Source organism: Monodelphis domestica, chromosome 4 (genome assembly GCF_027887165.1).
Source record: "Monodelphis domestica isolate mMonDom1 chromosome 4, mMonDom1.pri, whole genome shotgun sequence".
NCBI classification, from domain to species: Eukaryota; Metazoa; Chordata; class Mammalia; order Didelphimorphia; family Didelphidae; genus Monodelphis; species Monodelphis domestica.
This window is the reverse complement of record NC_077230.1, coordinates 397,506,769-397,529,737: the sequence shown is the minus strand read 5'-3', so window position 1 is coordinate 397,529,737 and position 22,969 is coordinate 397,506,769. Positions and strand designations below refer to the sequence as shown.

Sequence of the window (22,969 nt, the reverse complement as noted above, 5' to 3'; positions counted from 1 at the left end):
GAGTATGGCACTAAATAAGTAAATTAATTTGGGTGGGACTGTCATTTTTATTATGTTAGCTCATCCTATCCATGAGCAATTGATGTTTTTCCAATTGTTTAGAGCTAGTTTTAATTGTGTGGAGAGTGTTTTGTAGTTGTGTTCATATAGTTCCTGTGTTTGTCTCGGCAGATAGATTCCCAAGTATTTTATATTGTCTAGGGTGATTTTAAATGGAATTTCTCTTTCTAATTCTTGCTGCTTATATGGGTTGGAGATATATAGAAATGCTGATGACTTATGGGGATTTATTTTGTATTCTGCAACTTTGCTAAAGTTGTTGATTATTTCAACTAGCTTTTTCCTTGATTCTCTAGGATTCTTTAAGTAGACCATCATATCATCCACAAAGAGTGATAGCTTGGTCTCCTCATTGCCAATTTTAATTCCTTCAATTTCTTTTTCTTCTCTAATTGCTACTGCTAGTGTTTCTAGTACAATGTTAAATAATAAAGGTGATAATGGGCATCCTTGTTTCACTCCTGGTCTTATTGGGAAGGCTTCTAGTTTATCGCCATTGCAGATGATGTTGGCTGATGGTTTTAGATATATACTGTTTATTATTTTTAGGAAAGGCCCTTCTATTCCTATTCTTTCTAGTGTTTTCAATAGGAATGGCGGTTGTATTTTATCAAAGGCTTTTTCTGCACTATTGAGATAATCATGTGATTTTTGTTGGTTTGCTTGTTAATATGGTCAATTATGTGGATGGTTTTCCTAATATTGAACCATCCTTGCATTCCTGGTATGAATCCTACCTGGTCATAGTGAATAACCCTTGTGATGACTTGCTGAAGTCCTTTTGCTAGTATCCTATTTAGGATTTTTGCACCTTTGTGAATTCTCTAGAAAGAATTTTTTTATTGTCTGTGTCTATGTCTTCTCTTCTGTAAAAACTGATGCTTTTATTTAATATTTATATCTCACCTACTTCCAGGAGGACTTTAGGCAATTTCCACAATTAAAGTATGATACAAAAGAAGGCATTTTGGGGTAAAATAGAAAAGGGACCATCTAAAGGAATATGAAATAGGTGTGATAGATATCCCTTTCCATATTTCATAGAAATGTCTTTGCAAAAAATATAAAAATATATATTAATGGTTGTTAATATTTCTTATAGTACACATCTTCCAAGTTAACAATCTGTTATTTTCCATTTCTGTTTATGCCCCCCAAGGGAGTCAGGCATTTCTTTAGATTTTAAGAGTAGGAGGTATTGCAAGGGAATATATAGAATGTGAGAATTTATTTTTCATATGCTGTATTATTTTTATATCAGGATCCTACATGGCAAAGCCCTAAAATTTGTTCAGACCTGGCTCTATTGAGTCCATAGATTTTTGCATTCTCTTTGGCATTAGGTTTGTGCTCCTTCCACAGATTCTGGCTAACAGGAAAATTCTGCAATGATACTTTACTGGCATATGTGCAAAACTTTCACCTGTCACTTGGAAGAACTAAGGCTCTGATAGACACCTCATTAGTTGATTATTAGTTAGAAATGTCTTTGGATATTCAGGAGAGGAGCTGAATAACGAGCTCTTAAAATATAGCAACCTGAGGCAGGAGTTTCCATGGGTCTTAAGATGATCAAGAGTCATTTGACCATAATTAGGTTGCCTTGACTGGTCAGAAGATAAATTAAGAAAAACTTGTATCAAGAATTTCAGTGGCTGCAAGAGTCAAGAAACTCATTTCCATGTTAGTGAGAGTGAGGATTTAGTACCTCTCATTTTATCTCTCTCCAGATATGAGCCTCTGATGCTAAGGAAGCCTGATCGGCGGCGAAGTACAACACAGACATGGAGTTTCCGAGAAGGAAAGCTGACTTGTGGGTTGCATGGGCTTGTTGTACAGGTGAGTACTATTTGAAGATTAAGACTGTGACAAAGTGTCTAAGATCAATTTGAAGAAAATTTAACCAAAAACTCAGAAGTGATAGCAATGAGAAATCCAGAGTAAATGGAGACTTTTTTAGTGATTGGGAGGCACATTAGGAACAGTCCTATGAAGTTTTAATAAAAAAACAAAACAAAACAATTCCAGTATTGTACCATCTTTCCAGTTGTCTTTGCTTTCAAATGTGTCATTTGCTTCTGTGTTCTCTAAGGTTCTCAAGAATGTCCCAATGAAAGTATTTTTGGCAGATATCAAAATGGAGGTGGATCTCTCTGTTTGCTCTCTACTCAGTTGAAATCATGAAAATTATTCAGGTTACATATTTTTAGGCAAACCTATTACATATTTATGATTCTTGTCTGTAATTGAAGATTTTTCTGTAGTCTCTCTCCATTCTACCATCCTCATTTATTTTGCATTACTTCCTTTCACTGGATTCTCTGACCAATCTGAATAACTTGATATTCTCCAGCTTTCTCACTCCTCCCATTCCCTATTTATTTTGGTTCACTCCATTCTCCCTCACTTCTGTCTCTTCAAGTCTCGCCTTTCAATATCTAACTCAGGTGCCACATCTTTCATGAAACCTTTCCTAATGTCCCCAGGTGAGTGATTTAAATTTCCCCTAGCATTTTATCTAGGTATTTGTGAACATCAATTTCCACCCTTTTGAGTGATAGACTTTTTGAGAGCAGGATCTCTATGTCATCTTTGTATCTTTAAAAATCTTTTTAGAAAAGTATAAAGCACAGATAACTGTCCTTGATGAGTTGTCTATTTGTGTGATTTTTATCTCTCTCAGTGATATTTGAAAGATTGTGGAGAAGGGCAGATGTATCACAGGATTAGGAAAAGGCAGTTTTCCAAAAAGGAAATACAGTAGAGCCAACAGGCTATAGGCAAGTGAGCTTGACTTGGAATCCTGGTTAAAGACTTCAAAATTTTAAAGAGTTGGTTAGCAAGCATTGCCGGAAAAGGAACTGGTTATATAAAGAATCATTGTGGTCCTTAGCAATAACAAGTCCTGTAAAACTTGCATTCTGTTTTTGACAAGATTGTAAGACTAATCAGAGAGGGGAATATTGTAGATCTATAATTTACCTCAATTTTAGCGAACATGCATCCCAGCCCTGCATGCCTTCCTTGTTTAAAAGCCATCAGGATATTGCCAAAGCAGCAGGATAGCCAAGTTGAATGAGAACTGACTTAAGACTTAAAGTGTTGCCCTTCATGCTTCAACTTCTCTTTGGAGCCAAGGAAGTGCTTGTTCATTACTTCTTGACTGACTAACTAACTTGGGTTATCTGACTGGGTCTCCAATAGAGGGAGTGCTCAAGGGCTCAGCTACTGGTCCTGTACAGTTGAGTATTTTTAGCAATGCCTTTGATAAAAGCATATTTGTGAAATTTGTAAGTGATTAGAAGCTGGGAAAGAACAAAAAAAAAAGCAAGTGACAATCAGGTTCCCTAAAGATCTTGACAGTTTAGACCATGGGGCCAAGTCTAATGAGATCAAATTAAATGGATATGTGATTGTTTACACCTGGGATTAAATAATACACCATTACGAATACCTGACAAGCTAGATATGGCTGTCCAACAGTTCAGCTGAAGACTGTGTGTGAGTTTTAGTGGCCTACAAGTGTGTATTGTAAAGATTAAAATTTAGGGGAGATGGGGAGACTGAGGCAGGTAGAAATTAGTTTCTCTCTGCAAGGAGTATTATATTTTTTAGAGGTTTATTAAAGGTTAAAGATTAAAGAATATACAAGTAAGAAACATGTGCCTAGGCCAGAGGCCTAGACAAAATAACCTCACATCACACAAGAGACCGCCTGCTCCAAAACGGAAATCCAAAAAGAGCCAAGAGAGAGAGAGAGGCCTCAAAAGCCTTTGAATCAGCTTTGAATCAGCTTCTCGATCTCTGCCCAGGTGAGATTACAAGGCATTCTGGGGAAGTGGAGCAAAGGCTCGTGGGGATTGTAGTCCTGTATTCGAGTCTATTTTTTACAGTATGATATGGAAACTGTTAACTGCCAAAACGTGGTTGCCAAAACTATGAATGTTAAAAATTGTAATGCCAAAACTATAAAGGTTTTGGCCAAACTGGTAAAGATAATTTTTATTGTTTTTACTTAAAATCTAATTAAGTGGTCACCATGAGAAAATTCCCAAATATGAAAACACCCAAGTCAGTTGGGTTTTATGGAGATTTTAATTAATATAAATGAAGGAATTAAGGGAAGGAGAGAGAGAGAATAGCCAACCAGTAGAAAAGGGCCTAGGCCACTTAGCCTAAGGGAGAGCAAGTCAGTTTTTATCACTCACCACAAGATCATCTCCAAGCAAGCTCCAGTCCTCACTTCAACTCCGAACTCCCACTAACTCCAACTCAATTCAACTCAAATTCAATAACCCCCCTGAATTCCTCTTATCCCTTCCTTTTAAAGAAATTTTCTCTTATGTCATCTCCCCTAAATTTTCACATCTACCAATCACAGTAGATGCTTTTTCCCGGGACTGCCAATTCTTAATTCTCACCTTCTCTGGTTAGATTAAATCCTCTGAGTAGTTCACACCCCTTTTGTTAAGCTTGCCTTTTGTAAGTTGCTTGACCTTTTAGTGATTAATTTAACCTTTATAGGTATTTAGCACCTTTTTGTATTAGATCTAAAAATAGACCTAGCTTAAGGTTCTAGCTTTACTATAAGTATGAGTTTGGGACTTTTCATTGTTCAATCAGGAGCTTGCAACTTTATCTTCCCCTAAGGCACTGTCTGAGTAGGGTGGACTAATTTTAAAAGTTCTCAATACATTCCTGATCAAGTACCTCCATTGTTAAAAATGGGGAATAGCTCAATCAAATCTTCTAAAGTAGAGTCTGAGTGGTTTTAAGATTCACAAAACCAAGAAAGCTAATGTAACCTTAGGCTGTCTTCATAGGAGTAAAGAGTCTACAAATTATGAGGTTCAAGAGTCCTGCTGGCCTGGATCACCTACACTCTGTAGTACTGTGTTCAGTACTAGGACCAGAACTAGGATTTGATTCCCCATTTGAAGGAGGATAGACTGGAGAGCTTGAGAACTTCAGAAGACAGCTAAAACTGAATTTATCATACCATCAAAGAACCAGTACAGAGAATAAGGAATCATTAGAATATGAGATGTCTTGGGGGGCTAAGGATCCACATAGCTGTCTTCAAGTATTTGAAGGATTGTTAAATTGAAGTAAGATTAAACATTTTCTGCTTGATTCCAAAGGGAAGAATTAGATGTAGTCATTGATATTTGTAAAGATTCAAATTTAGGCATGATATGAGGAAAAACATTTGAAAAATTAGAGCTATCCTAATGTAGATTGGGCTGCTTTAGGAATCAAGAGTTCTTCACCAAAGTTGTTCACTCAATGGCTGTTAGAGAGGGGAGTCTTGTTGAGCTATGACTTTGGATTAGATGTGGTCTCTGAAGTTCCTTCCAGCTTGGAGGTTTTCTGACACTGAGAATTCAGGGTATGTTTTTCTTAGGAAGAAAACAAGTTGTTCTTATGTGAGATAAATTGATATTTATAGCAAAACATGCTCAGGGTCTGATATCAAGGTGGTTGTATTCCAGCAGTCAAAGAAGACCCTGACTACTATTGAGTAAAATTGTAATTTTCTTTACTCCCATTGCCCTGAGCTCTTTGGATCAAAGACAAGCTCCCTGCTATATGAAGCATACATCTGGAACAGATTTGTGATATTTCAATTAGCATTACAATTCATCCTTTTTGAGGCAAAAGAGGCCTTGATAGAATCAGTGAGTCCTGTATGTTATCCATCTTTTATTTTTGATGTTTTTCTAAAATCCTTATAATCCTCTGTGTATATATTCTCCCTCTTTCCTCTCACTTCATGGTGTTTATTTTTTTAATCTATTTAAAAGGAAACCCTCCTCCCCTACAGTCTTATAATTTTTACACTTTTGAATAATTCTATACTAAAATACTCAGCAAAGCAGAACTTGTTTTGTTTAGGGAAATAAACTTGTTTTAATCTGGTTATTCTGAACTACAAATTAACTGAAAAGATTAAAGCCTTTCTGTCCTTTTTAGGAAGTCTGTATTAAAAAAAAAAAGAAAACACACACACACAAAACCCCAACCCTTCTCCAAGCACAAAAGCCCTCTCCATGCTAAAACCTGCCCTACAAATTAATAAATGAAAGGTTCTTTTTTTTCTTTTTTTCTGTTTTTGAACTTTGGTTTGATGAATTAACAAAGCAAATAAATACAAAATCCCTTCTTCACCTTCTTGTCTAGCTTGTCTGTGCTAGGGTTTATATAAGTGGTATACTTTCACTTTAAGCTGCATTTAGGGCTTATTTTGTCATAATATCCTGGATATCCTAGGCTCTTATGATATTCTTCAATTACATTTTGTTTTAGAAGAGGCCTGTCCTCAAAGTATTCTGGTATGTTGTCTAGCCCTAGGCATCAGGATACTTACTCATTTCTGTTTTAGGAGTTTTTCTGCTTTGGAATTTGCTTCTTGTTGAAAGGATAAGTGGTAGGCTATGGTCGCCTGCTGTGCTTCCTTGATCAGTTTCAATTGATTTTTAGACTCCAGGAGAAGAGGATGACTTAAGGAAAAATGGCCTTAGATATTACTTAGCTCTCTATATGATCAGCCTATACTCTTCTTTCTTCTAATGTCTTCTTATATCCAAGGCTCTGTCAGTAAAACACAAGGCCCAGCTGATTCAAGTCGGGAGAGGCTCATTGATGACAGTTTTACTATTAGGTTATGAATTTTTTTGGTCACAAAATGAAAATGATGAAAGGCATTGGTTAAAGTAGAGAAGGAAATGTGATCTATATTGGTCACCACATTGATAAAAACGTGGATCCTTGGACTAGTGAATAAATGTTGAGTGTGTGGCATTGAATTGTAGGAATGGTTAACTAAAAAGGAAGTTGAATAAACCAATGAAGATTAAGTATCTGTGGGAACAGTCTGAGATCCAAGTTATTTCCCTCAAAATGTATTGTATAATTCAGCTCTGTGTGTCTTTTAAAGTGATCTGAGAATGGGAATTTATATACTGCTTTGTTGGAGTGTTTGTTGTGAAAATCATTTGTATGGAACAAAACATGTTAAAAAGTTAATCTTTAGTTAAACTAAAAAAGGGAATACTAATTCATTCACAAGTTGAAGCTTTTCAGATGTAATAATGAAATAAATGTAATATATAATAATTAAAATGCTACATATAATAGTTGGAAATTGGTTTTGTTAAATAATATTAACAAAAAAATTTGTTGTGGTCACTTTATAAAATTAACTTTTAAGTCACAGGGATGATAGTAGCTTTTAAACATTTAATTTAATATAAATATAGTATAAGAAAGATATAAGGAAGGAAGTAGAAAACTTATTTCCTAGACTACCACTCAAAAGTCTGGTCTGTAGAATTTTAGCTCACTCCCCAACAAGATTCCAATATCCATGTGGACCTCCAGTAGTCTCTTTAGAGCAAGAGTCTTACCAGCCCATGAGACTGTCTTCCACCTGAACCACCAATGCTGAAAGGAGTAGAACAATCAATCTTAGCAAACTCACACCAAAAGCCTCAATTTCCTCTATGGTCTCATCTTTTATAGCCTTTTTCTCCATGTCACTTCCCATCTCTTTGAGCTGGTCTATTACATCTCAGGAACCAATCAAAGTTTCTCTGCCCTGGACCCATAACCCTTAGTTCTGGGTCATGTTCCTAGGGCTCTTAACCTGTGACCTCTGTTTGGAGCATTCCAGCCATGCTAATGATATGGATCAGACAAGAAGAGAGTTCATGAGCCTGGGAGTAAGGGGTTCCCTTTACACAGATGAAAACTAAGCCTCTCTTAGGGCAAAGGAGAAAAGCTTGAATGGATTTACAAAGGAGAGAAAGACTAAAGGCATCCCCAAAAGCAATATCTGCATAGAAGTAGGGAGCTTGGGGAGAAGTGAAAGCTACTCAAGTATGGAGAAGTCTGAAAACTTTGCTGAGAATTGAAAATAATTCTTGCTGAATAAGAATTTAACTAGAATGAGATACTCTCTTCATCAGAGGCAAAGTCATTTGAGTACGGATTAGTAGGAGAAAAGGTTAAGCCATTACTTTTCTTCTCTGTGGTTTCAGTAGCCTTGAGATGGTCACAATAAGTGGTGAGATTAAGGAAGATAGAAGCTCCAGGGTTTGGAAGGAAGTAGGAATTGTGGTAGTGAAAATACCTTTGAGCCAGGTACTGTCTGACCCTATTGCAGAAGAGAGAGATGGATCTAGAAGTCTAAAAGATCTAGAGCTAAGCAGGAGAAAATGAAATCTGATGGAGGTGAAGTGCTTGCTGAATGGTTTGGTTCAATTCAACAAATGTTTATTAAGCACCAGGCACTGTGCTAATTGTTGGGAGTGGTCCTAGAAGGATATTGGACAGTGATAGTGGGGATAAGCCAAATTCTCTTTGACTTTTGGTGTCAAAAGGTAATGTTCTACCTTGGCCTACCTTGGGGAGGTAGTATCTCTAAGTGAAAGCTAAGTTTCAGGGAAATAGAAGAAATATTGTTGAGGGAGGTCTTAAGATTAAACCCCAGGCTCGGGAAGGATGATCCCTTTAAGAATGTCAGGCTCTATCTTAAAAATAGAAAAGTTTGTTAAGTTGAATGACCAGGAGGCAGGTACAGGTAAAACATTGCCTCCTCAAAGAAATGGAGTTTTGGATTCCTATACCCTTTTGAAAATAGGGGCTGTGTGACCAGAGATGTGTTGATGGGGTGATATTACTACATGACCAGGGATGGAGTTGTGAGCGGGGAAAAGGGTTTTTTTTTGTTTTTGTTTTTGTTTTTTAAATAAGAGGTTGGACTGGATTATAAAATAGGGTTGCGAGGAATTTAATTAATTCCAGAGATTTATTTACAATTGATTTACAAAATATAGAAAGAGTGAAGTAAGAAATCAGAGAGAGGATAGAGTAAGATATCTTGCCTATGTACTAAGTATTTTACTCCGACCCCTGACTCAAAAACAGGCAGAGAGAGTTAGTCCTTAGCTGGGGAGGCCTCGGCCCTTGTAGCTGAGGACCTGGGGATGCAGGGAGCCTCACTTAAAAGGATAGGTCTTTCCTGAGGCTAGTCTCTTTAGAAAATCCAGGATAGGAATCTGCTCTTTTACTCACCATGTGTCAGTTCAAAGGGAGAGATTTAAAGACAGTCTTACGAGGAAAGGTCTCAGGTCCAGTTAGCAGATTCTTTACCAGCTTCCATCTCAAACTCAGAACTCCAGAAGAAGTCCCCACAGGAAGTTGTAACTCCCCTTTAAAGACGCCTTCTTTTGCATCATTTCCTGTGCCTTCCTCCACTTTTACATATACCAATTACTGCTAAAGTTTTTCTTAGGACTGCCCAGAGGGCAGTCAGTTTGATTCTGATTCATCACCCATTATTGCACATGTCGGTCACAGACCTCCCCCACTCAAGTGTGAATAGGATGTTTACACTTTTGGTGATTAAATCTAAAAAATGGTCAGGGGAGTTAATTTAATCTTCACAAATCAGGGGAGAGTTAAGTAATGTCATTTTCACAATCAGGGGAGAATTAAATTTAATCTTTACAGAGTGATAGCATGATGTGTTGTGCCTTGAAGACAAAAGGGGGTGAACTGGGCAGTTCAGGCAATGATTAGATATTTGCAATACAGATACTTCTCTGAAACAAAATGGGAGGTGCATATCTTTGGGCATCAAAAAGCTAGGAGAGAGGCCAAAGGGAGTCTCTCTGCTCAAAGCCATCTTGCTTCAGCACTGCAGGAATGCAAGAAAAAATGAAATTCCTTTTTACTTTTTGACTTGGAATACTGCTGATGTTTTGGGGTGTCCAGGGGAAGGGAGGATTAACAGATTAGAATTTCAGTGCCTAAAGCCCGTTAATAGTTCTGGCTCTGCTTTTCATATGACACATGACATTATAAGTCAATACCTCTGTCTTTTCCCTGACTCTCTTTATTTTTGTCATATTCCAGGCAAAAGGAGGACTCTCTGGTTTATATGATGGGGCTGAAGTTGTTCTTGGTCCTGATACTTCTCTGGAGCTTTTGGGACCAGTTCCACCTGAGCAACAATTCATTGATCACAAAATGAGGCCTGGATCTGGAATATTAGCTATTAAAGTTATTCCAGATGGACCAACTCGAGTACTCCAGGTGACAATCTATCACATAGACCTGACAAACTAAATACATTTCTTCTTTTTTAAAAGGCATATTTAGCTTCCTTTAGTTCAGTCTGACCACTGTAACCCCTAAAGCAGTGATGATGAACCTATGGCACATGTGCCAAAGATGGAACACACAGTGCTGTTTGTGATACCCGCCCCCACCCTCTAGTCCATTACAAGACAGAGGAGGTCAGGCAGGCCCTTCCCCTTCTCCACCTGATGACATTTTTTTCACATCATCCACCCCTCTGCCCAGCAGCCCAATGGGAATACTTCCTCTCTCCTCTGGGTGGGGTAAGGGGTAAGGGGCAGGGGGCAGGGCATGGTGCATTGTCTCTGGGTGGGTGGCCATGGCACCTGATCTAGGGGTGGGGTGGGAGGAGGGCCCAGCACTCCGTTTCTAAAAGGTTCTCCATCACTACTGTAAAGGATTGTGACTCCTGGCATCACCTTTTTACATAGTGAATTTAACAATTGAATTTTGACCAATTTTTGCATAAAATTATATAATATCTACCATTATGCGAACTTCTTGGATAATTTTTTGCTTTGCTTTCTTACAAAAAAAAAAAACCCAAACACCTTCACTTTTACATTTAGACTCTAGAAAAAGTGGTTTAACTTTTTTTAATGTTTCACTATGTCTGGAGTTCAAAATAGTTGATATGTGCTTTGGATAATTGTGACTTAAAATAAACAAGAATCTGGCAAAGTATGGAACTTCAGGCTCATTTATTTCAGTGCTTAATATGTTTAGAATTTTTCAGAATTATGAACCTTTTACTCTCAGGTCTGGTTTGCAAACTTTCATATACAATTAATTTGTTTCATTATTAAATCTTATCCCTTACTAATATTTATAGATCCCATACTTTCATAACCGCTATATAAGACAAATTTCATAATAAAAATAAAAAATAGGCACTTTCTTTTTTTTTCTTTTTAAACCTTTACCTTCCGTATTAGAATCAATACTGTGTATTAGTTCCAAGGCAGAAGACTAGTAAGGGCTAAGGAGGTGTTAAGTGACTTACCCAGGTCATATAGCTAAGAAGGCCCTCAAGTTAGATTTGAACCCAGGACCTTCAATCTCTAGGCTTAGCTCTCAATCCACTGAGCCACCTAGCTGTTTCTCAAGCAGGCTTCTTAGTAGTTTATTTCATTTTAGATAACAGACTTCAGCCAGAGGAAAAGCGATCGTTCATCATATGAAGTGGATGACCTTCCTGTTACTGAACAAGAGTTAAGGAAGTTTAAGAGCCCAGATACAAAGCAAGAGTTGGAAGTAAGATCCAAACATCATAATTTTATATTTGACCTTTGATGTTTAGACATGATTTTTCTCCTTCTCTTTTTTCAACTGCTTCTATCTTCTTTTAAAATTCATTGTGTTATTTGAATGCAGCAAATGTTGTCTCTTGGTTGCCTTGCTTCACAAATATATAAACACAATTTGCAGATGACATTTTAAGTTCATCCAAAAATCTATTGGAGCTTAGCAAATATTTTACATAACTATTCAAGTTTAAAGAGCATTTGATGTTGGGGAAAAAAAGAAAATGGAAGGCTCTCTTGTACTCTCATTGATTATGCCAGCTTCTGCCTTTGGCTTTTAGAAACAAAGAAAAACAGATTTGAAAAGGAAAAAATCAAATAATATGTAACTTGCGTTTACTCTGAAGTTTAGGTGTTGGGAGAGAATGTAAAGGCTGTCTAAAGGAACAGTCATGCCTTCTTTTCCTTATTTTCAGCTCACAACTTTTGAGCTGTTTTTTAAATAATGTTCAGTTTGGGATGTTTTGTTTCATTCAGGTTCTTGTGAAACTAGAAGGTGGAATCGGGTTGTCTTTAATTAATAAAACCCCAGAAGAACTAGTGTTTGCCAGCCTGACAGGAATCAATGTTCACTACACACAACTTGCAACCAGTCACATGCTTGAACTCAGCATTCAGGATGTACAGGTAAGAGGACGGATTTTAGAACTCAATGATCTTGTTTCATTTATGGCACTAAAAACCTTGGTTAGGGACTTTAACAACTATAAAGGCTTAATGGGGGTGAATCAGTGGATTGAGAGCCAAGCCTAGAACTGGGAAGGACCTAGGTTTTAAATCTGGCCACAAATACTTCCTAGCTAGGTTATTCTGGGCAAGTCACTTAACTCCTGTTGCTCACCCCTTACTATTCTTCTGCCTTGGAATCAATACTGAGTATTGATTCTAAGATGGAAGGTAAGGATTTTTTTTTTAAAGGCTTAAAAGGAAATAGCTTATTCTTTAATGCAATTATGTGGAATCATTTATGGTTGTTTTTCATCACATTCATTTTTGTAAGAAAAAGAAAAATAATTTTTTTCAAAATACACTGGGTTGTTGTTTTCCAATTGTTTTCAGTCATGTCTTGACTTTTCATGACCCCCATTTGGGGTTTTTTGGGCAAATATACTAGAGTGGTTTGCTATTTACTTCTCCAGTTCATTTTTAAGATGAGGAAACTGAAGCCAGCAGGGTTGTTAGTTTCTCAGTGTCACACTATCTGAGATCAAATTTGAACACAGACCTTCCTGAATTTGGGTATGGTGTTTTTATTCACTGTGCCATCTAGCCATACCCAAAGGGTATGAATGTATTTTATAATTTTCAGAAAGCTGAGTTCTCAAGGTGACTTCTGGGCCTGAAAGCAATTTCTTGCCTTTAGGCAGAACTATTTGTCTGCACTGGGGAATTTACATTTAAAATTTAAGAAATGGTTACATAGCAAAGGCTTGCCTGGTCATTCTCCATCTTCTCTGTGGAAAGAATAAAAAATGGTGGGCAGAACCTCAGCAGGAAGGATAAGAGGGTCAGCATGAGGAAGAAATTCTAGAATGTATGACCCAGGGAAATTCTGCTCTTGGCTTTAAAAAGAAAGTAGCTTGACACCTATCTTAGATGATTCATATTGTAGTCTGTTTTGAGACAGGAAATGATTGGATGATCCCTAATGATCTCCACCATTCTCAGATTTAAAAGAAATAAATGTGTCAATATCCCATTGTAAAATCTTACTGGGAACATTCTCTTCTTTTTCCCATCTTCCTACTTTTCCCTTAAGAGTGAAAGAAAGCTGAATGACCAGTACCTGATAGTGCAAAAAACAATGATGCAAAGACACTATGTTCCCATCTCAAAGTGGAAAAGTCTGCATTCTTATTCAGTATACACTGCATTCCCTTGAGAAGTGGAATTTCCAGTCCCTTTCATGTCATATAATTCAGTCTGCCTTGACAGTGCTGAAAGCCTTCTTCAAAATATTTTTGCTTTTATCTGTATATACCAGAGAAGGATTCAAGCTAATCTATCTTCTTTTTTTTTTTTTTACGACAGATACAAAGTTAATATTTTGCCCTTGTGCTATTTCTTTGCCTTTGTTCATTTAAAATAACAACAACCTTTTTGGGGATATTCATGGAGTCATTTGTTCTTCATTAGTCTTTTAAAAATAATTAGCTGTGCTGCCTATTAAAAATTAGAGAAAAAAACTTGTTTCTGGGATGACAGAATATTTGATGGTAAGATTTTACTACCTGATATGTACTGCAAATCATAGGAAATGATCATGTTTGAACCTAGTTTGAAATGTCTTAAAGTGTTACTATGTACAGAGTGCATTGAGGGAGGAACAAAGGAAATAGAAGATAATGGCCATATCCAGAAGGAGATTATAATCTAGTTAGGAAGTTGAAAGAACAGGAGGTCAGAGACTTGTACTTATGCTTAGAAATTTCTTGCCAGAATATTATCAATATTTTCTTTCATAAGATAGACAAAAGGTAGTGGTTATTGTAGATGCCAGTAACATTACACACACAAAATTGAAATCGCATTTTTAACAATAATAACTTATGATTTGTAGGGGATTCCTATATAAGAAGACACTGTGTAATCAACCCTTTTTGGAGATGAGAGCTTATACATATAATGGATGTTATATATTGCACAACTTTTTTTTTCAATGCATCAATTAGTTATACTATTTTGTTCTTCTCCCCCTCCCCCCAAATACTGTTTGTTATATGGGATGCCTTTCTGGAATGGAGAGGGGGAAGGATATTTGAGATAACTGTATTTATGTAAGAAACAGAAGATATCAATAAAAACTCATTTTTAAAATATGTATAAAGGATTCCTTTGAAAGTTAGCTCTCGGTGTTATTGTTCAGTCACATTCAACTCTTCCTGACCTGACTTGGGGCTTTCCTGGCCAAAAAGTATTTTGCCATTTCCTTCTCTAGCTCATTTTCCAGATGAGGAAACTAAGGCCAGCAAGATTAAGTTACTCACCCAGGGTCACACAGCTAGTAAGTTTCTGAGGCCAGATTTGAACTCAGTAAGATGAGTCTTCCTGATACCAACTATGGCACTATCCATTGCTGTCTTTATTCAGTCAATTTATTTGTAGATAGAAGTAAAAATCAGTGCCAAAGTAGTAAAAAAGTATAGAGATGAGATACATGGGTTGAAAATATAACAACTTCAATCCAGCCTGTGAAGATAAACTGTGTCTGAGGATTACGAAATGGACTTTGAATGAATAAAGAGATTGACTTTGATTATCATCATTTCTTTAGAAAAGTTTGTTTATTTTGCAAAAAATTCTGCATAATAAAAATGCTTAAAGAACTTAGAAATACAATAAATAATTTTGTTTATGCCAAATTAAAAGGGTTTTTCATGAACAAAACAAATATAGCCAAAATTAGAAGGAAAACGAGAAACTGGGGTAAAAAATTACACTGTAAGTTTCTCTGATAAAGGTCTCATTTCTCAAGTATAGAGAACTGAGCCAGTTTTTATAAAAATCTGAGCAATTCCCTAATTGATGTAATGGTCAGAATACAAACTAGCAATTTTCAGAAGAAAGCAAAGCTATCAATAGTCACATGAAACAATGTACTAGGAGCAACTAGGTAGCTAAGTGGTTAGAGAACTAGGCCTGGAGATGGGAGTTTCTGGATCTAAATCTAGACTCAGATACTTCCCAACTGTGTCACCCTAGGCAAGTCACTTAACCCCCATTGCCTAGCCTTATTGTTCTTCTGCCTTGGAACCAATACATAGTATTGATTCTAAAGCAGAGTATAAGGGTTTAAAAAAGAAAGAATCAAAAAAATTATATGGAAGCTTCAATGAAAGTCTGGCGGTAAAATTAGATAGTTTGGTTTGGATATGTTTAGTTTAAGATATCTTTGAGACGTCATGGTTTAGATGTCCGGTAGGCAGTTGGTGATGTGAGACTAGACCTTGGAGGGAGACTAGGGCTGGATATAATATGTAAATCTGACAATAATCCACATAAAGATAAAAATTGATTCCTTTAAAGCCAATATGAATTAGTGAGTTAATTAGCCTAGAGAAAAATGAGAAGAGGGCCTAGGACAGAGCCTTTTGGACATCTAGTTAGTTGTTGTTAAATTGTTCAGTTGTGTCAGATTCTTTTTTACTTCATAGACCTATGATGGTGAACCTATGGCACTTTGCCAAAGATGGCACACAGAGACCTCTCCCAGCACTGCTGCTCCCTTCTCTCTCTCTGCTATGTCTCCCCACGTCTCTGCAGTTACTCCTTCCCTTCAGCAGAGTACTCCTTTTCTCCTTCCCCTTTCCGGTCCAGGGTCTTCCTTCAGGGCAGGAGCCCAAGGCTGAGGGGGAGACTCAGTGCCCAGGCCTTCAAGGAGAATCAGGCTGGCCCCTACCACAGCTGCCCTAGGTGGCAGGAAGAAAGGAAACAGAATCAGAGACTCCAGCTGAATGCCCCGCCCTCATCTGATTTCCGAGCCTACAAAGCCTCCCCTACCCCTTCCCTTGATTCCTCCTTTGCTTTCAAGATCTGAACCTCCCAGGGAGGGCCTCCCCCCCACACCCCTTGCTGCGCCAAGATCCACCCCTTCTGGGAGGCCATCAAGACCTGCCTGAAGCAACCCTCACCCCTGTCAGAAAGTTTTAGCATGTGCACATGTGCTGGCTTGCTGAAGGGCTGGGAATTTCAAGACTCCACCCCCTCCAGGAATGGAGAGAGCAGGACACCCCCTAGAAGTGTCACCTTCACCTAGAAGACTTCAGGTCAGACTTGCAGACAGACTATAATCATTGTTAAAGCAATTCTTGTAAACCCAGACTTGACCTGAACCCAGATCAGGGTTAACTGCCCCGAAGGATGATTTTTTTTTTTTAAAGGAAAGTTTGTCTTATTCTAGAACCCTGTTTAAGCTGCTTCTCCTTCTCCCAATAAAATGGTGGCATAACTTGCTGGCCCAAGAATCTCTCCCACCTGGCTTTTCCTGAACAGAGAGCTGCCTGATCTCAACAGCATCCTGAAAAGTAGACCTTTCTCCATATGGGATCCATTGTCTCTTGGAGGTGGGGTGGAATACTGCATGCAGTCTGGGGGTGCAGGGCAGTGCACCGCACATGGTTTCTAAAAGGTTTGCCATCACTGTCATAGACCATAGCATGTTAGCCCTTCTATCCTCCACTGTTCCTCAAAGTCTGTCCAAGCTCATATCCATTGCTTCCACAACACTGTCTATCCATCTTATCCTTTGCCCCTCCCTTTTCCTTTTGCTTTTGATCTTTCCCAACATTAGGGTCTTTTCCAATTGCTCCTGTCTTATTATTATGTGGCCAAAATATTTAAGCTTCAAGCTTTAATAGTTGATCTTCCAGCAAATAGTCTCAATTAGTTTCTTTAAATATTGATTGATTTGATCTACTTGCTGTTCGAGATTCTCAAGAGTCTTTTCCAGCACCACAATTTGAAAACATTAGTTCTGTAGCATTCAGCTTTTCTTAAAGTCCAATTCTCAGTTATTCATTGTGGCTGGAAAAATCATAGCATTGACCATATGGACCTTTGCCAGCAAGAGGATGTCTCTTTTTTTAGCATGTTGCCCAGATTTGCCATAACTTTCCTTTAAAGGAGCAAGCATCTTCTGAATTTATTCCTACAAACTGCTATTTGCAGCAATATTTAATCCCAAGATTATAAAATCTGACACAGCTTCCATTTCTTGTCCCCCCCCCCTTTTTTTGCCAACAATTAATTGATATTAAAAAAAATTTTTTTAACCTTTTTTTCACATCATCCACCCCTTTGAAAACAGGCCAGAAGGGGTTTACATGCTTTTATACTTGTGGATTAGGCAGTAAGAAAGGTTCTCTGTTGTTGATCTTGTCAATAAGCTAGTAGTGGTTTTAAAAAAGTATTAAAGCATATTAATTGATTAAGCAGCCTAGCATATTGAATAAAATATGTACTCAGAGAAGAATCTGGGTTTTGAATCAGCAGTGACAAATCATCTACCCTCCCAGAGCCTTAGTTTCTTTATCTGTAAAATGGGAAGAATAATTCCTGTTTTACCAAATTCACAGAATTTTTGTGACATGTCAATGAGAGAATATATGTAAAACACTGTCAACTTCCAAATAATAATTAAGGTGAACTACATCTTTGTGGAATGGCTGAAACAAATTGTGGTCTATGTTGGTGATGAAACATTATTATTGTGCTATAAAAAATGATGAACAGGATGGTTTCAGAAAAAGCTGGAAGGATCCACATGAATAGATGCAAAGTGAAATAAGCAGAACCAGGAGAATATTGTACAGAACAATATTGTTTCACCTGTAAAGAGCTACTCTCAGCAATACAGTGATCCAAATTGATTCTGGAGGACTTAAGACAAAGAATTCTATCCACTTCCAGAGAATCAAAATGGAGATCAAAGCAGACTTTTCCCTACAGTTTTAAAATTTTTGGTTTTATTTGGGTGTTTTGGTTTTATATGAGTATTCTTTTACAATAATGACCAAAATGGAATTATGTTTTACATGATAATATATGTATAACCCAGTTTAGATGGCTTACAATCTTTGAGAAGGGGGACAAAAGAGAGAGAGGAAGGCAATTTGGATCTTATAATTTCAGGAAATGTTGAAAACTGTTATTACATGTAATTGAGAAAGTAAAATATCTTTTAATAAAGAAAAAATATTACTTAAAAAATCACTGCCAACTTCAAACTGCTATAGGAAATTCTCTCATGATAAGTATCTTATTTGGACCTTTTTTTGTTGGAGTCCAGATCATTATAGATCTGGGACCTACTATGAATCTTTTACATTTTATTATCTAAGGACCAGGGCACAGGTGAAGAAAAGAACTATTTTTTTTTTAATTGAATTCAAAGGGTTAGGCTGTTAGCTCCTCTTCCTCCATACGGATCTAGGAGCATATAGGACAATAGGGATGATGTGCACTTCAGCTTGTGTTTACATGATCCTGATCTCCTCTGCTTGATCTCTGTATTTTGGCAATTTTTCATTCCATAGAGCTTGGAGATGGTGAATATTTTGTATGGTGATATTACTTTAAATATTTTTTTTTTTAGTGGATCCATATCCTGTCTGCCTAGGTGATAATGATTCATTTCTAGGACCATTTTTTTGGTTGAATTTTCAAAGATAGAGTTTCATATTTGAAGTATTGGAATTTTTGCTTCTCATATAGAATTCTAACATCTAGGTCATGTCTTGCAGAGTATTTGTTAGGTGCTCATTTTTTTAAAGCTTAAATTGATGTGTGGCAAATTTTCTGTTTCCTTTGCAAAATATATTGATCATTAAATCTGGGCTCCTTAATGGTAATTCACCTATAATTCTGGTGGCAACAACCTGGTCCTGCCTTTGTGAACTTTTTGTTTCCACAAATGAATATTCATTCATTAACCATTTGTTTTATGCTACTTTGTTGACACTGTTGGTTTAGTTCATGTGGAAGTTGCTTATGAAGGGCCTTTTGATTCCATTCTTGAATCTTTTCAATGGCTTCATTCATAGGTAAATTACTTTCAATTCCATTCTAGAAATCCTATAACCTATATGTACCTGCCATTAGCCTTTTGTATTGCTCAGAGAAGTGATATCTGCTTGTTCCAAAACTATTTCTGAGGGTTTTAGACCAGTTTTTCATGACTTAAGGAGTGATAATTCTATTTCTGCTGTTGATAAAATTTGAGAGGATTTTAGTAGTCAGTGCATAATGGTGGCCCTACCCATATAAAATAAAAAGTCACAATCACTTCTTGCAGAGAGCCCATTGGCTTTCCCAGACAACTGAGGGTAGAGTAGAAACATGCTTTTAACATTGGGCCTGGCAGGTACTCAGGAAATTATGTCAAAGGAACATAGTTTCTAATATCACTCATTTAATTCATGCACGGTACTTGGAGGAAAGAAGATTTTTGGATGAGCATATCATTCTTTGGTTATAAGCTGTTTTCATTTGCTGGCAATTCTGACTGGCTGATTCTTTGCTTTTAGTTGACTGAACTTAAGGAAAATAAAAGTTTTTCTCTGGTAATCAATTGAGAGATGAGTGTGAAATAGCAATCGTTTTTTGACTTAGGTATACTTTATGGGATTCAGATATGGAATGAACATTCTGTGTTGGAATGTTTCTCATTGGCTCTTTCTATGATAGGTGGACAATCAGCTCATTGGCACCACCCAGCCCTTCATGCTTTTTGTAACCCCCTTGAGTAATGAGAATGAAGTAATTGAGACGGGTCCAGCAGTACAAGTCAATGCAGTCAAGTTCCCCAGTAAGAGTTCCCTCACTAACATCTACAAGGTAAGCTCCTCTTGGGGAGGATGTGACATGTTTTGGTGTGTTTTCTTATAGCCAAATTTCAAAGCCATGCAAACAATATGACAAGAAATGGTGTGGTACCATAAAGCCATACATAGCATATGTAAAAGGACCTCCCTCTTTAATAATAATAAGCCAGATTGGAGTACAGTGTTTATAAGAGATATCAATTCAATTCATCATGGTTTCCTCAATAAAGTATAGCTTCAGCTCTCTTGATCAGACTCAGACATGATTTAGCTAGATGAAAAGATGGAGAGCTGTCTAAGCATCATGGGAGAGGCATTAAAAAAAGGTTAACACAGAGGGACAATCAGTCAGCCAGCAATCATTTATTAAGTGCCTAATTAACATGTGCTAGACATTGTATAAAGCATTAGAGGAATCCTTTTGGGCAAAGCTAGCTATTACTACCTTTATGTCTAAATAAATTGAAGACCCCCATAGCTGGGGAATTAGAATGAAAAGTTGCATCCCATTCATTTGCTATCATGTTAGCAGTGCCTCTGAGAGTGAGCCCACATGTGGGGTCCGAGCTCACAAGTCAGTGATGCTGAATCTTATACTAGCTACCATCCATCTAAATGCAATAAAGTCCCATCAACCATGGTGCATTTGAAATCTTAGCCCTGAATAATCAGATCCAGATGCCCTTCAAGCCAAACAATCAAATGCTAAATTGTTTATTAGAAACCTGCTGTTTGAGGTTAATTGTAGCTAAGTAGAGAAAAGTCAGAAGCAATTTGGTAGCCTTATCTCTGGTTATGAAATCATATGAATAAAGAAATTGTGTCATATCACTGGAGATTTATTAATGGTACAGTTGAATGGCCCTTCTGTTGTTCACACTGTAAATCAAGATTTGTTTATCTCTAGCATCTGATGATCACAGCTCAGAGATTCACGGTGCAAATTGAAGAGAAACTACTCCTTAAACTGTTAAGTTTCTTCGGCTATGACCAGGCAGAATCAGGTAATGGCCAATGTTCTAGTTAATGCCTCAGTGTTTATCCAAGAATGGCATCTCTTTCTTGTCTCTCCAAAAAAATGAGAAATTTCTTGTACCCTGGCCACTCCCTCCTTACCTCTCGTCCTGATCTCTTAAGTTTGTCATGACAAGCCAGTTCCCCTTTTATGAATGATGATTCACAGACTGGCTTCTGAATGTGACTAAAGGCAGCCCATCAGGGAACCCCAGGAACACGTCATGGCTAGGTTATGGGAAGTCATTTAAATGTTCCCTTTTTTATGACTCTATCTTGATTCCTCTAATCTAGGATAAGAGAAAAGATGTTAGTCATTTAGCAAACCATTTTGCTAGCTTCAAGCCCTTTAACTTCTTCCATCTATTGCCTTGTGTTATTAAAATTTTTATGGTTACTTTACTTTCTTTTGAGGGGAGAGGAGGAAGGTAAGACATTTGTAGAGCCTAAACACCTAGATAATAGGATGTAAGAAAAGGATTTTGTGTTTCTGGATTCCTTATTTTTAGTTTTTCTCTTGGGTTTTAAAGGCCATTGTAAAAGCAGACAGACATACAATTCATAAAGAATTTAGCAGTGGCCTAGCCTTGAATTAGACCAGGTATAAATATGTTTCAGTGACTAAGCCTTGATAGGTTAAATATGGTTGGTTAGTACAGTGCCTAGAATATCCTTAATAGATGTTTATTGACTTTAAAGAAAAAATAGTTCAGGGCTCTGTGTGTATACATGTATCTATACATCCACATATGATTTTGAGAAATTATTTTGCCTACTTTGTCGCAGACTCAGAATTAGAACATGAGATTCAATTAAGGTCAGCAGCAAGATTCCTGACTGTGTATGGAAGCATTTTCCTCTCTTAGTTGGAAGTCTGCTACTTTTTGGTATTGATCAAGCCAAACACTTGAGGCCTAGTTTGCAGGTGATTTATTGCTTTTGGTCCTTTTTTGTAGAATTTTACTTTCACTTCAGCTAGATATAACTTTCCCATATATTGTTACAAAGAAATTTCTCTGCAGGCTCTGTACACTGGGTCTAGCTTCTTTTTTTTGGGTGGAGGGATCACTATCTTCCCCTTACCGGAGTATCACTGCTCCCCCTGACCATATCAATGTCTGCTGGACATTTTCAGGCAGACCTCAATATATTTGCATTAGCCTTCCTTTCCTAATCCATTTCATTCCTTAAGTAGAATTGGTAACAGTCAGATGAGTCACTTTGACAAATAAACATCCTTTGGGCTCTAAGTCTTAAGTCAAATGGGAATTGAGCCACTCCGGGTCTCAGTTTCCTTATGTATAAAATGAGAGTTGAACTGGATGACCTTTAAGTTACCTTCTAGCTATGTCTTACCATAGGAGACGATTTAAACTAGCATGGAGAAGGTGCATGGACAAAATAAGCATTGTTGTACAGATTAATTTTTCCCCCCTTCTGGAATTAAAGGAAAATCTGCCTTCACTATCCTATTGAAATGAATAAATATGCCTTGAGGAAGAGTCCTACTTGTAGCCCAAGTTCAGCTTATTTCTAATTTTAATCATAATATAGTATACTTCCTAAAATTCTAAAATATAATTATTTTCACTTTCTCTCTCCTCACCTGCTTTTTTTAACCCTTGACCAGTCAATTCCCCCAAAAACCTGTTCTCTCCAAAGTTATCATGGATCTCCTGACTGCAAAATCCAAGGAACTTTTCTCAATTCCCATTCTTTCCAACTTCTCAGCAGTCTTTGATACTGTTGATCATCCTCTTCTCTTTGATACTCTCTTCTCTTTAGGTTTTCAGGATACCATTGTTTCCTGGCTCTCCTCTTATTTACCAGACTATTCCTTCACAGAGTCCTTTGCTGGATCTTCATCCAGGTTGTGCCCTCTAATGATGCCCCACTGGGCACCTTCCTGGCCTTTTTTTACCTTTTCCCTTATATTACTTGATTTGATGATCTCATTAGCTCTCTTAGATTTAATTGCCATCCCTATACTGATAATTTTCAGATCTGCTCGTCATGCTCTAACCTCTTTGTTGACCTCTAATCTTGCATTTCCAGCTGCCTTTCAGTCATCTTAATCTGGATGGCCAGTAAACTTCTTAAACACATGTCCAAAATTAAACATCTTAT

At 37.2% G+C, this 22,969-nt stretch overlaps 1 protein-coding gene across 6 annotated transcripts in view; it reads left to right on the top strand.

The window, feature by feature from the left end:
* VPS13D (vacuolar protein sorting 13 homolog D) overlaps positions 1-22,969 on the top strand; it is a 415,828-nt gene that overhangs the window by 208,966 nt on the left and 183,893 nt on the right. For all 6 annotated transcript variants that reach the window (XM_007491757.3, XM_007491755.3, XM_016422198.2 and 3 more), the window contains 6 exons: positions 1,791-1,899; positions 9,979-10,158; positions 11,341-11,457; positions 11,985-12,134; positions 19,692-19,841; positions 20,736-20,832. In XM_007491757.3, the coding sequence (XP_007491819.2) occupies positions 1,791-1,899; positions 9,979-10,158; positions 11,341-11,457; positions 11,985-12,134; positions 19,692-19,841; positions 20,736-20,832 (803 nt within the window). The remainder of the gene's footprint in view (positions 1-1,790; positions 1,900-9,978; positions 10,159-11,340; positions 11,458-11,984; positions 12,135-19,691; positions 19,842-20,735; positions 20,833-22,969) is intronic.